Source organism: Nicotiana tabacum, chromosome 6 (genome assembly GCF_000715075.1).
Source record: "Nicotiana tabacum cultivar K326 chromosome 6, ASM71507v2, whole genome shotgun sequence".
NCBI lineage: Eukaryota > Viridiplantae > Streptophyta > Magnoliopsida > Solanales > Solanaceae > Nicotiana > Nicotiana tabacum.
This window is the reverse complement of record NC_134085.1, coordinates 92,076,524-92,089,488: the sequence shown is the minus strand read 5'-3', so window position 1 is coordinate 92,089,488 and position 12,965 is coordinate 92,076,524. Positions and strand designations below refer to the sequence as shown.

At 36.5% G+C, this 12,965-nt stretch overlaps 1 protein-coding gene across 1 annotated transcript; it reads left to right on the top strand.

The window, feature by feature from the left end:
- Positions 1-6,193: 6,193 nt before the first annotated feature.
- On the top strand, positions 6,194-10,642 carry LOC107832690 (receptor-like protein Cf-9). The gene is made up of 2 exons (XM_016660558.2): positions 6,194-9,627; positions 9,961-10,642. Exon 1 carries the CDS (start codon positions 6,516-6,518, stop codon positions 9,624-9,626), a length of 3,111 nt encoding a protein of 1,036 aa, XP_016516044.2. The 5' UTR covers positions 6,194-6,515; the 3' UTR covers position 9,627; positions 9,961-10,642.
- The last annotated feature ends 2,323 nt before the right edge of the window (positions 10,643-12,965 follow it).

Here is a 12,965-nt window from a genome sequence, read left to right as displayed (position 1 = left end):
CTGGTTGTTGCTCTGCTCTTTGCTGTGGTGTTGCTGTATTGTATACTACTGCTGCTGCTTCCTGCTTCTTCTTCTTCTTCTTCTTCTTCTTCTTCTTCTTCTTCTTCTTCTTCTTCTTCTTCTTCTTCTTCTTCTTCTTCTTCTTCTTCTTCTTCTTCTTCTTCTTCTTCTTCTTCTTCTTCTTCTTCTTCTTCTTCTTCTTCTTCTTCTTCTTCTTCTTCTTCTTCTTCTTCTTCTTCTTCTTCTTCTTCTTCTTCTTCTTCTTCTTCTTCTTCTTCTGCTATTCTCGATTCCAGGTACACTACTTTGAATCATCTTGGTGTATGCTCATTGAAGCTGAAATGAAATGGCCAGAGGATTTATTGTTCAAACTATAGAATGCTTGTATTCTATTTGATATTAGTTATGTATTTCCTGTTATATGAATGGTAGATATATGTATAATTAGGACTGCTTTTAAATCACTGATTGGCAATTAGGTGATGTATGATGTCGGACTACTGAACTGAATCCTTCAAATGGCAGTTCAGTTCAGTATGTGTGTTTAATTGGAACAAACTGTTAGATTGCTAAACTATTAGGTGTGTGTCTGTATGAATTTCATAGTTAAATAATTTCAGTTTTGTTAGTTCATATTATCAGAATAAGGTAGTTCAGAATCATATTCAACTTGAGTTGGGTTATGTATTAGATATTGACCACAACATATAATAATTTGCAAATTAGCACTCACTGTTTAGTTTACATAAATCAAAATAAGTCACTAGATATTGAACCAGCTTGGAATACACTTAGGACTATCTTAGGCAGTTTTGAACAGTTTTCCTCATACCTGTAGCCATTTGAATTGGTAAATAGTTAATATTGAGAATCGTTTAGATTTAGTTGATTGTTAAAGTATAACTTTGAACTCACAAAAACGGGAAAAGAAATAAATTGAAGTTTGTGATTTTGAGTCCTGTTAGTAGCAAAGATCCGCAAGTATTAGGCAAACATAATTAGCCAGTAATTTCGTAGAGTCAGTAGGTCTGCCATATTTGAAGTTTGATTCGATGTAGTAAAGCTAAGGTCATTAATTCAATAGGCATGAGTTAAGTTCGAACAAGGCGTGTTAGAGTTCCTTTAAATGTAATAGATTTCTCCAAGTGTCGATCAAGTTTTAACAAACTTTCGCAAGTATTAGTAATCAAGGTTGATTTTAATTTCAAATAGTTGTAAACAATTAGTTCTGGCGGTTCAATTCATCTAGTAAGGTGGGTCTAAATTGGTAGAGAGTAATCAGTTTCGTTTTGATATTATTGTTTGTCAATTCTGTATTCTATTTATAGTTTCAACTTTTTTTGTAATATTCACTTATAGAATAAGATACGAAACAATCTCCCTTTGTACAAGCTCGATTGCAATTTTCCATTTGCATTTGTCTTAAACTAATAACTAATAAGTTACTTCCTTTTTTTAAGCATGTAATTAATTTGGAGATTTTCTTTCATTTTAGAGACGAACTTAATAGAAAAATGTAGTCACTTTAGGGTTGTCCTTTTAAATAAACGAGATGAGCCTCGCCAAATAAAATGCACAAATTGCGGGGCCCTTAATAGATGGTTATCTTAAATGTTTAGATTTCGAGATAGGCCGTATAGCGAATTTCACGGACTTTTTCTCAAAAATAATAACGCGTTAGCATCTTTAGGCGTGTATTTAATAATGTTATCTCCCTAAACTCGGGTACACATTTATGTGACCCAAATCCAAATCTCAACGAAGTCGAAATGTGTCAATAACCACGGGTGCATTGATGTGACGTGGTTCAAGACCCGTTTTCACGACGTTGCAAGTCTTTTTTAAAAAAATAATAATAATAAAAGCGGCTAAAAGTTAAAATTTGCACATAAGTTCATAATTGTATAAAATCAGATAATTAAGCCAGATATGACAGTTGAGCGACCGTGCCAGAACCACGGAACTCGGGAATGCCTAACACCTTCTCCCGGGTTAACAGAATTCCTTATCCGGATTTCTGGTTCACGGGCTGTAATACAGAGTCAATATTCTCCTCGATTCGGGATTCAACCGGTTACTTGGGACACCATAAATCTCTCAAGTGGCGACTCTGAATTAAACAACAAATCCCGTTTCGATTGTCCTTTAATTGAAAAAACTCCCTCTGTGCCCCTGCGGACGCGGGCCAAAAGGAGGTGTGACAACAGAGAAGATAAAATAAGCTAGACAAGAAATCTCTCACATTCAAAGTCAAATGCAAACATACTATTCTGATATACTACAAGAACAGGAAAATGAATGGCTACATAATCTGGAGACATGGTCATTTGTGGAAGAAGGGATACTACAGCAAAAGGCTCGAGCCAATTGGATCAAATTGGGGGACTCCAATAATAAATTCTTTTCAGCAGTTATAAAAGAGAGACAACAAAAGAAATAGATCATTGAAATATAAGCCCTATCAGGTATTACTATCATAGAACCAACAACTATCAAGGAGGAGATAGTAACTTTCTACAAAAGTCTCATAGGATCTAGGGTAAATACATTGCATGCTGTTAATATGCTTGTTATGAGGAATGGTCCAACTTTAACACAACAACAGTAAATAGAGTTGAATGCAGAAGTAACTGATTAAGAGATATATGATGGGGTGAAAGATATTGGAAGTGATAAAGCACCTGGAATAGATGGCTACAATGTAGAGTTTTTCAAGAAAGCTTGGCCAGTGATCAAAGAGGAAGTGTATGCAGCACTGAAAGATTTCTTTCAAACAAGAGTAATGTATCCAACATTCAATTGCACTACCATTACCTTGCTACCTAAAATCCCCAACCCTATGACAATCAAGGATTTCAGGCCCATTGCTTGTTGCACTGTATTATACAAGCTAATTTCTAAAGTCATTGCTGGAAGACTGTAAAAGGTAATGCCATACATTATTTCTGAAGCTCAAACAAGATTTATTCCTGGAAGGAAAATTGCTGATAACATTATATTAGCCCATGAAGTAGTCAAGGCATACAACAAAAAACATATATCTCCCAGATATATGTTGAAGGTGGACATGATGAAAGACTATGACTCAGTGGAATGTGTATACTTAGAGAAGCTTATGGAGTACTTAGGTTTTCCAATAAAATTCATCCAATGGGTGAAATTATGTATGTCAACAGTGAGCTATTCTATCATGATCAATGGAGAATTGACAAAGCCTTTTGATGTTGCTAAAGGACTTCGACAGGGTGACCCTATGTCACCATTCTTATTTATAATTGCCATGGAGTATCTGAGCAGGTTACTTAGAGGGTTGAAGCAAGTCAAGGAGTACAAATACCACCCAAGATGTAGCAAGCTGAACATAACTCACCTCAGCTTTGAAGATGATTTACTCATGTTTGCCAGATGTGACAATAGCTCTGTCCAAGCTTTACATGACTGCTTCAAACAATTCTCTACTACCTCTGGTTTACAAGGCAATCTTACTAAGAGTGCTATCTACTTTGGTAGAGTGACACAGACAGAACAGATGAGGATACTACAGAGTACATGGTATTCATTGGGGGAGCTGCCTTTCAAATATTTGGGGATTCCTTTAGATACAAAGAAGCTAACTATATTACAATGGCATCCTTTGATAGAAAAAATAGTAGCAAGAATATCTTCTTGGACTGCTCGGAAACTATCTTATGCTGGTAGAGTGCAACTAGCACAGACTGTTATCTTAGGCATTCAATCTTACTGGGCCCAACTGTTCATTATGCCAGCAAAAGTAATGAAGTTAATAGAGGCATATTGTAAGTTACATATGGCATGGCACCAATACAATCACAAAGAAAAAATTGATAGTTTGGGATAAGGTGTGTCTGCCTAAATCAGTAGGGGGCTATAATTTGATAAATCTCCAAGTATGGAATAAGGCAACAATTACCAAAACTCACTGAGACCTAGCTCATAAGGAGGACAAAGCTTGGATAAGATGGATTCATGCATACTACATCAAAGGGCAAAATATTCTTGAAATGGCTATCCCACAACAGGCAAGTTGGATGGTGAGGAAGATTATGGATGCTAGGAAAACCATGCAACAAGTTCCAGATCTAAAGCAAAGGAAGAATTTTATTAAACAGATATACCTAGGACTACTCAAAAATCACAACAAAGTGGAATGGAGAACTTTGATATTTCATAATGAGGCCAGACCTAAAGCAGTGTTTACAATGTGGCTCCAGTGTCATGAAAGAATGCTAACAGTGGATAGATTAGCCAAATCGGGATTCCAAGTAAGTTCACGATGCATTTTATGTATGGTTGCAAATGAATCACGCATCTCCATCTGTTTGGTGAGTATAGCTTCTCCAAAGCAGAGTGGTTGAGATTATTGAGATGACTACAAATATTGGATGCTCCAACGAACTCTTGGCCACAAGTGTTTACATAGCTGATTCTCCAATCCAAATGTAAGACATGCAAAGCAAAGATAGTGAAGATGATGTATGCAAAATACTATGGGATTTGGAAAGAGAGGAGCAATAGAATATTTGAAGATCAATCAAGGATTGAAGAGCAAATTGCTGGAGAAGTGGCAAACATATGCAACATTAGAGCACAAGGGATAGTAAGAACAAAGATGCAGCAACTTCATTTCTAAAAGGCAAGAGCAACAATTACAAAGATCAGAAGGCAAAAGATAGTTATAAGCGTCTTTATGTACTGCATATAGTATAGTTATAGAGATAGAATTATGTAAAGATTGTAGCAAATCGAGAATGACTACACTATTTTGTAATGATTGCTTTGGTGATTAATGAAAATTATAATTACCAAAAAATAATAATTATTTTACTCTGAATTAACTGCTAATAAAATCAATCTGGCCATCTAAGCCACCATTAACAAAATAAAAGTTAAATATTTTTTTTACTAAAACAATAAATAAGTCAAAATACAAAACTGACCTCCACGTAAGCCAAAGAGAGAAAAAAAGTCAGAACTATACATGGTATAAAAGTATAAAACGAAAAAGTAAAAATTACGCACTGTTATAAATAGAGTTTTATTTAAGGTGAATGCCTATATTTTAGAGAGATTTTAGGGATTTTACTTGGTGTCTAAGTCACCCTTTCCTTATAAATAGAAAAGTCTTATTCCATTGTAATCCATTCCAAATCAATAAAAATTATGTCTCTCTACTTTTCTCTGCTATACTCTTCTTCTTCTTTTATTGTTTTATAACACGCACACTATTGTCAATATAGAAGTATTTGTTCCATACTAATTGTTCTAATGTACAGCAGAACTTGAACTCACGGCGTCCTTAAGTTTATGACCCCGCTTTACCACGGAGCCGTCTTTCAATTTTGTTTCAAGTGGGTTCATTTCGCACTATATAATGATTTCACATAAAATTAATAGACAAATAATAAAAATTTTGACAAAGCGGATTCAGTTGACCCGCTTACTACAATGTGGGTCCGGCCCTGAGTTTGTACCCTAGATAATTTATAGAGTAATGAACTCCTATATATTTACTTATCAGAAATTATCAAAAAGAAGAAAATCAGAAACTTACTAAGAAAACACTATTTTAATTGATTTGAATAGTTCCATGCTCAAGAGGGAATTGATCATGTCTAGGGGTGAATCGAAAAATAAACTCATGTAACGCATGGTGAATCATTACCGTTGTTTCTGCTATATGTTGGAAGAATTAAATATTGATATTTCATATCGTGCCGTCAAAATGAAAAGGCATCGCAATTGATCATGTCTAGGGGTCTTGTTCCTTATTTGTCTTTTAATTTGGAAAACCTTGGCATTACCTCTCTTTCCTTAATATACAAATGGAATAACAAATCCTAATTTATGTTTTTTTCATGTGAGATAAATAATTTCTCGAGAATTGATAATGCTGGGAGGGTCTGTTCTTGTCCTTTCCTTTAAGGGTGAGAGTTACTCCAACCTAAACAAGGATATTCGGAATATTACTGCTGTTTATGCGGTCAACCTCTCTATAACATGCCTATATATAACAACACTTCATTATAAAAGCCAAGCTTTTTCGGAACCAACTTTTATGTTATGTTATAATATATGTTCTCTATGACAACACTGATAACTGTGTATCTCATTTGCAATAGTACATCATCTTTATGAATTCATAAATTTTAACCCTAAATAGAGAAAATGATTGTACAGCGATAATATCTCATGTGTGGAGCTCAAGTCTTCATTAGTTTTAGTTGCATTATTGAATGAAATTAGGTATTATTGTGAAGTACTACATTGATATCCATGTCGTCGTAGGAGTAGAAGGATAAGAAAGTAAAGGTATTTTGTCAACTCTTGCAACTGCAATCATTAATTCCATTATTATCTTGCTGGGATAAAATCTTGCTCTTGTCCCAGTTTGAATTATTCATACATTCTCCCACTTGCAGATGCTAATGCAATATACTCTATAAAGAGGTAATATTGAATCTTATTGCATTATTCGTTGAATCCGAAGACTGAAGATGATTCAATTTTTGCAGATGGGCTGCTTATTTCTTGTTCTTGTTTCTGTGTTACATTATCCACTTGTTTTTTCGTCTAACATTCCTTTTTCAAGTCATTTATGCCGCCAAGACCAGAGCTTGGCTTTGCAACAATTGAAGTTTGACTTGGCCATAGATGATTCTGCTTCTGCTGATTGTGATTCCAACGGTCACATTCCCTACCCAAAGACATTTTCTTGGGACAGCACCACTGATTGTTGTACCTGGGATGGAGTAACATGTGATAGAATTACAGGTCAAATAACTGGTCTTGATCTTAGCTGCAGCCAACTTCATGGGACAATTGATCCCAACAGCACCCTCTTCCAGCTTTCTCATCTGCAAAAGCTTAATTTAGCATACAATGATTTCTCCCCTTCCCAAATTTCAAGCAAATTTGGCTGGTTCAAAAGTTTGACACATCTTAATCTCTCGAATTCAGGCTTTTCAGGCAGAATCCCTTCAGAAGTATCATACCTATCTAAGTTGATTTCACTTGATCTTTCCGCAGATCTTGAGGAGTTGAGATTTGGACCTCACACTTTCAAATTGATCCTTCAAAACTTAACTCAACTAAGGGAGCTTAACCTCGCCTTTACATACATCTCTTCAGCACTGCCATCAAACTTTTCCTCTTCCTTGGCTGTTTTGAATCTTCCCAGCACAGAATTGTCTGGGAAAATCCCTGATGAAATTTTTCATTTGCCAAGACTACAAAAGCTTAACTTAGGAAGCAACTCGGATCTCACGGGACATTTGCCAAAGATTAAGTGGAACAATAGCAGCTCTTTAAAGGAGTTAGATCTTTCTTCATCAGGCTTTTTCGGGAATGTACCAGATGCTATTGGTCATCTCAACTCTTTAAGTTTCCTGGATTTCTCAAGTTGCTACTTCTCTGGAACCATTCCTCAATCTATAGGGAATCTAACAGAGCTCAATAATTTGCGCCTCTTCTCGAACAACTTCAATGGTTCACTGCCATCAACAATCTCAAATCTGGTGCAACTTGTTGAATTTGATATTTCATCTAACAACTTTAGTGGTGATATTCCAAATATTTTCAGTAACTTCACCAAGCTCAAATCTTTATCCCTTGCAGATAACTTGTTCACAGGGTTGTTTCCATCCTCAGTTTCAAACCTAACAAAGCTGGAGAGTTTAATACTCTCTAATTGTTCAATTGCTGGTCCTATTCCTTCTATCGCCACTGGATTCCCGAACCTCATTTTGCTATTCCTATCAGATAACTTGCTTACTGGGGAAATACCATCTTGGATATTTGATCTTCCTTCCTTAAAATTCTTACAGATGAGAGCCAATCACCTTACTGGTCAACTTAAGGAATTTGGATACAACTTGCTAGAAGTTCTTGATGTTGGTGACAATAAGCTGCATGGACCTATCCCAAGATCATTCTCCAAACTTGTGAACTTGACAACACTAGATCTTTCTACGAACAACTTTTCTGGTGGTCTAGACATTGGTATGTTTTCAAACTGCAAACAACTTAGACGTCTTGGTCTTTCTTTTAACAATCTGTCGGTGTTTTCCAGCCACAAAGATATGGCCTTGCCCAGTTCTATTGGAAGATTGTATGCATCTTCCTGCAATATAAGGGAATTAAATTTTTTACAAGCTGCAACGAGAATTGGTCAATTAGATCTTTCCAACAACAAGATCTATGGCAAAATTCCTGATTGGGCGTGGTCTGATTGGCAAAGCTCATTGTTTTATCTGAATCTTTCGAGCAATTTTCTAACTGCCATTGACCCACTTCATGACTTTGAAAATCTTGTTTATCTTGATCTTGGATCGAACTTGATTCAAGGAGAATTACCCGCTCCACCTCCCCGCATGTTCCTCTTCATAGTCTCAAAAAATAACTTCACCGGGAGGTTACCTTCACCGTTATGCAGGATGAGTACCCTTGTGATTCTTGATTTGTCCAGTAACAACTTGAGTGGAGTAATTCCAAAATGTTTGGCAAACATGAGCAGAAGTCTCTCAGTGTTGGACCTGCACGATAATCAATTTCATGGGACAGTTCCAACAAAGTTTGGTAGGGAAAGTACTCTGAGAAGTCTCAATTTGCGGAATAATAAACTAGAAGGAACATTGCCACAAACCCTGGCCAATTGCAGAGCGCTGGAGGTACTTGATCTTGGAGAAAACTTGTTGAATGATACATTTCCAAAATGGTTGGGAACACTTCCTAGGCTACAGGTTCTCAGTTTGAGATCCAATAGGTTACACGGCCCGATTACCACTTCAAGAAACAAAGTCTTATTCTCTAAGTTGAAAATCCTTGATCTCTCTTATAATGTCTTCACTGGGAATTTTCCAGAAAGGTTATTCAGGAATTTGAAAGCCATGATGATATCAGATCGAAGAGGAACTCCCACATTTTATATTGGAGAAACTTTTTACCATGATTCCGTGACAGTCGCTATAAAAGGGAATCAGATTGAACTTGTGAGGATTCTTTCTATATTTGCAACCATTGATTTCTCAAGTAACAAATTTGAAGGTGATATACCAAAATACATTGGCAATCTTAGCTCACTTCGAGGTTTGAATTTGTCACATAACAGACTTATTGGTTCAATACCTCAGTCCTTTGGAAATTTATCTGTTCTTGAATCGTTAGACCTGTCGTCAAACCAACTCTCAGGGAAGATTCCACAACAACTTGCAACTCTGAACTTCCTTGCTGTCATGAATCTCTCTCAGAACCATCTGATCGGACGCATACCTAGAGGTCCGCAGCTTGATACATTTGAAAATGACTCGTATTCAGGAAATGCTGGATTATGTGGATTTCCTTTGTCAAGAAACTGCGGAGGTACTGATATGCCCCAGCAACCTCCTCCATTTGAGACCGATGAAGAAGAAGAAGATGATCCAGGTTCGATGGAATGGAGAGCAGTGGTAATAGGATATGGTTGTGGAATGGTGTTTGGATTGTTTATGGGATATGTCATTTTCTTAACAGGGAGACCAAAATGGTTTGTGAGAATTGTCAACGAAGACGGATACAGGATGGTTATGGAGTTTAAGGCAAAGAAAAGACGTCAAAAAAGAAGAGGATGAAGTAACAACAAGTGCCTTCTACTTTTTTATGTAAATTTCATGCATTTTTTGCATTGCACCATTGATAATATTTGCTAATGCTTCTGTTGTTTGTATTTTCTTTGGTTTCCACGCTGAACCAAAGGCAAAGCTAATAATGAAAAGAGAGGAAAAGAATATAGTAGGAGTATATTTTCTGTTGGACAATGCTGCAGAAATTTGAAACTTTTCGTGTTCCTCTATTTGTGTTGTAATGCCAAGTTTCTGTATTTCTTCTCACATTCATTCTCGAGTAAATAGCTGAAAGCATCTCTAAACTATGTGTCAAACCTAAACTGCATCCCAAACTTAACAGGTTACGTCCTCCCGTTGGTTTCTGTCAAAGAACTAAGGGCTCCTGATATAACATCTCGTTCAGGCATTTTACCAAACAGGCGGTGTTCTAGCAATATGGTCTCGGACATGGACCTCAAAAGGAGGATATTTCGACAATTGAAGCAAAATCTCATTCAAAGTGTGAACGCACTTATCAGGACAACCTGTGAATGAAGAGAATCAGAATTTGGAATTTCCTTATGTGCTAACTTCCTTTAGTGAAGACGATCAGGGAGGATTTGGAGGATGAAGAAAGAAAAGGAGGCAGGTGGTGAACAGATGAGCTCTTCTTTTATGAAATTGGTAAAATGGATCTTGTAATTTTCTTTTTGTCTATGTAAAGTGAAACTCTCCAAACCAGACTCAGGAACCAACGAACTAATGTTATGTACTCTATTGCTTATTATTTCCCTGTTATATTCGAGAAAAAATTCAAATTGTCACTTTTTTTAGATGCTCCGCAAAATGCAGCCACTTTTGTAATAAGTCGGATACCGATAACCCCCCCCCACTCTCTCTCTATATATTACTTTACCTTACTACTATCTATAAATGAGAATGAATGTACGAACACAGACCTTCGGTTGTCTCTTTTTCTTGCAGATTTATTGATATATTTTTTCCCTGTTTGGCTAGCTATTCAGGACATGTATGTTCTAATATGTTGCCGATTTGCATGGACCTTGAAATTACTGAGATTTCTGAATTAAAAAATGTTGTGGTTCTGCATCTTCCCGTATTTGGATCAGTTTGCTTTTGTTTAATTTTCCTTTAAGACCTGTTCGACGAAATTGCCAAATGAAGGGAAACCATGTTTATCATGAATGGAGATGGGTTTGAAGAGACAAATTTATAATAAAAATATCACTGTTTGGCTAAAGAAGTTGACTGGGACCATGCATGGTAAGTCCGAATTTGCTATACCATTGTTGTGAATGTGTGTTTTAATTCTTTCTAACTGGAACTGGAACTGGAATCCCTTTTAGAGGGCTTATTATAGTGTAAAATTTTATGCATTCACATTGCCGATAAAGAGAGATAATCTAAATCAAACAGTAAGGTCTTTTTCATTTGGGAGCAGGGGAAGGCTGCAGAACAACTGATTTGGTGCTTTTACTTTTAAGTGCCCGCAGTTCTGTATCCAACTCATCAAGCAATCTTAGACTGAAATTTGAAATATCATGAATCTAACCAGCCAACTACAACGGTCATTATTTCTTTTGGTAATAAACTGTGAATATTACCGTAACAACCAAAAGCTTTACAAACTAAGAGCATCTTGTTCCCAAACCACCTTCTAGGAAGGGTGCTTAGAATTCTAGATCTCAGAAAGACAAATCCATCATCTATATAATCTAATTACAGAGCCTAGTAATCAAAACTGGACAGTGTCTAGCTCTCCTAGAACCTGTACAATTACCAATTCTCACCCTAAGTTCTTTTGGATCTGTAAAACTATAAACTCATTATTTACATTTAATTTCCTGAATATCCTCCAATTCCTAGCTTGCCATGTATAGTAAATCATGGCTCCATAAACAACAACACTAACTTCTTTTCTGAATTGTCTCCATTGCATGTTTCTGATCCATTGCAAGGTGCTTCTAACAGTCTTCTGTGGGAGAGTGATACCAGTCCATGTAGCCAGTTTTTCTCTTACTGTAGTAACCAATTCACATTCAACAAAGAGGTGCAGCTTAGTTTCAGGAACTCCAAGCTAGGGCTGGCAAGTGGGCCGGTCCTAAATGTGCTAGTCCTAAGTGGTCCCGGACTTCAAGGACTTTTTATAGGAACCAGCCCGGGATTAGGACCACGAACTAATGGTCCCGGGCTAAGTGGGCTGGTCTCGGGCCTAAGTGGGCCCAAGTAGGCCCAATGGATAAACTTCCTATTTTTTTTAAAATTTTATAGAAGTTAGAAAAAAAAGGTGGTAATAAAAATATCAAAGGTAATGTGTTATAATTTTTATTATAGCATTAACAAAACATGGCAATATCTTTCTTAGTCTTCCTTCCCCTATGGAATGAGCACAACAAGGTGCTAATATCACCATTGAGAAGAAAAAGAAACTAATCAAGTTGTGCCAAAATATAAGTTACATATTAATTTACATGGTATCTCTTACAAACTTCATAAATCCATTAAGGTCCGAAGGCATTTCCGTTGGTGGTGGCGGAAAAGAAGCTTGGTCATCATCGCTTCTGGCGAAGCAGAATCCTCCGCAAGTTCAGCTAGCATTTTTTCGTAAGCTTCGTCTACCTCTGGTTGTGATTCAGCAAGTCCAAAATTTCTTCTTTCCGAATGGATCCAATCTCTGAAAAGTACTGATTTTTCCAAGCTCTCCCTCAGAGACACTCTATAATCATCGAGTTGAAGTCTTGCTTGACTGAAAGCGTTCTCCGATGCCACTATTGAAGCTTGAATAGTTAAAATATCTCGGGTCATCCTTGAAAAAATTGGAAAGTATTTTTCTTTGTCCTTCCACCATTTAAAAATATTAAAGGAGCCGCCGAGATTCACTTCCTCAATTTCCTGTGACAAATAAACTTCAAGCTCATTTAGTTGTGAAAAATCACTAGTACTAGAACCTTGAGAACCCCTGAACCCGGCCCAAGAAGTAAGTGCTCTTACTCCCACAGTTCTTTTAGATGATTGAGAATCAGAAGATGAAGGAGTTGGAACATTTGGTTTAGCCATATCTAATGCAGCTTGATAAGCATCATAAATAGTTTGAGCATTTATTTTGATTGAGGCTATTGTTTCCGGAAGTTTAGACAACTCCTCTTCTTCAAGTGTTAAACCATTATAAACAGTTTCATACCAAAATTGAGGACCTCCTAATTTCATAGTAGGATTTAACAAGGCAACAATACCATAAATAGGCGGAATAGGGAAAAAAATATTTTTTTTAACTTTTTTCTCATAGAATCAATAGCTTGTTCATAAATTTCCTCACCCTCTGAAAAATGAGCAAACAAATTTGCA

Bases quoted from the DNA above. Each gene is read 5' to 3' on its own strand.
- LOC107832690 (XM_016660558.2), top strand. From the start codon at position 6,516: ATGATTCAATTTTTGCAGATGGGCTGCTTATTTCTTGTTCTTGTTTCT.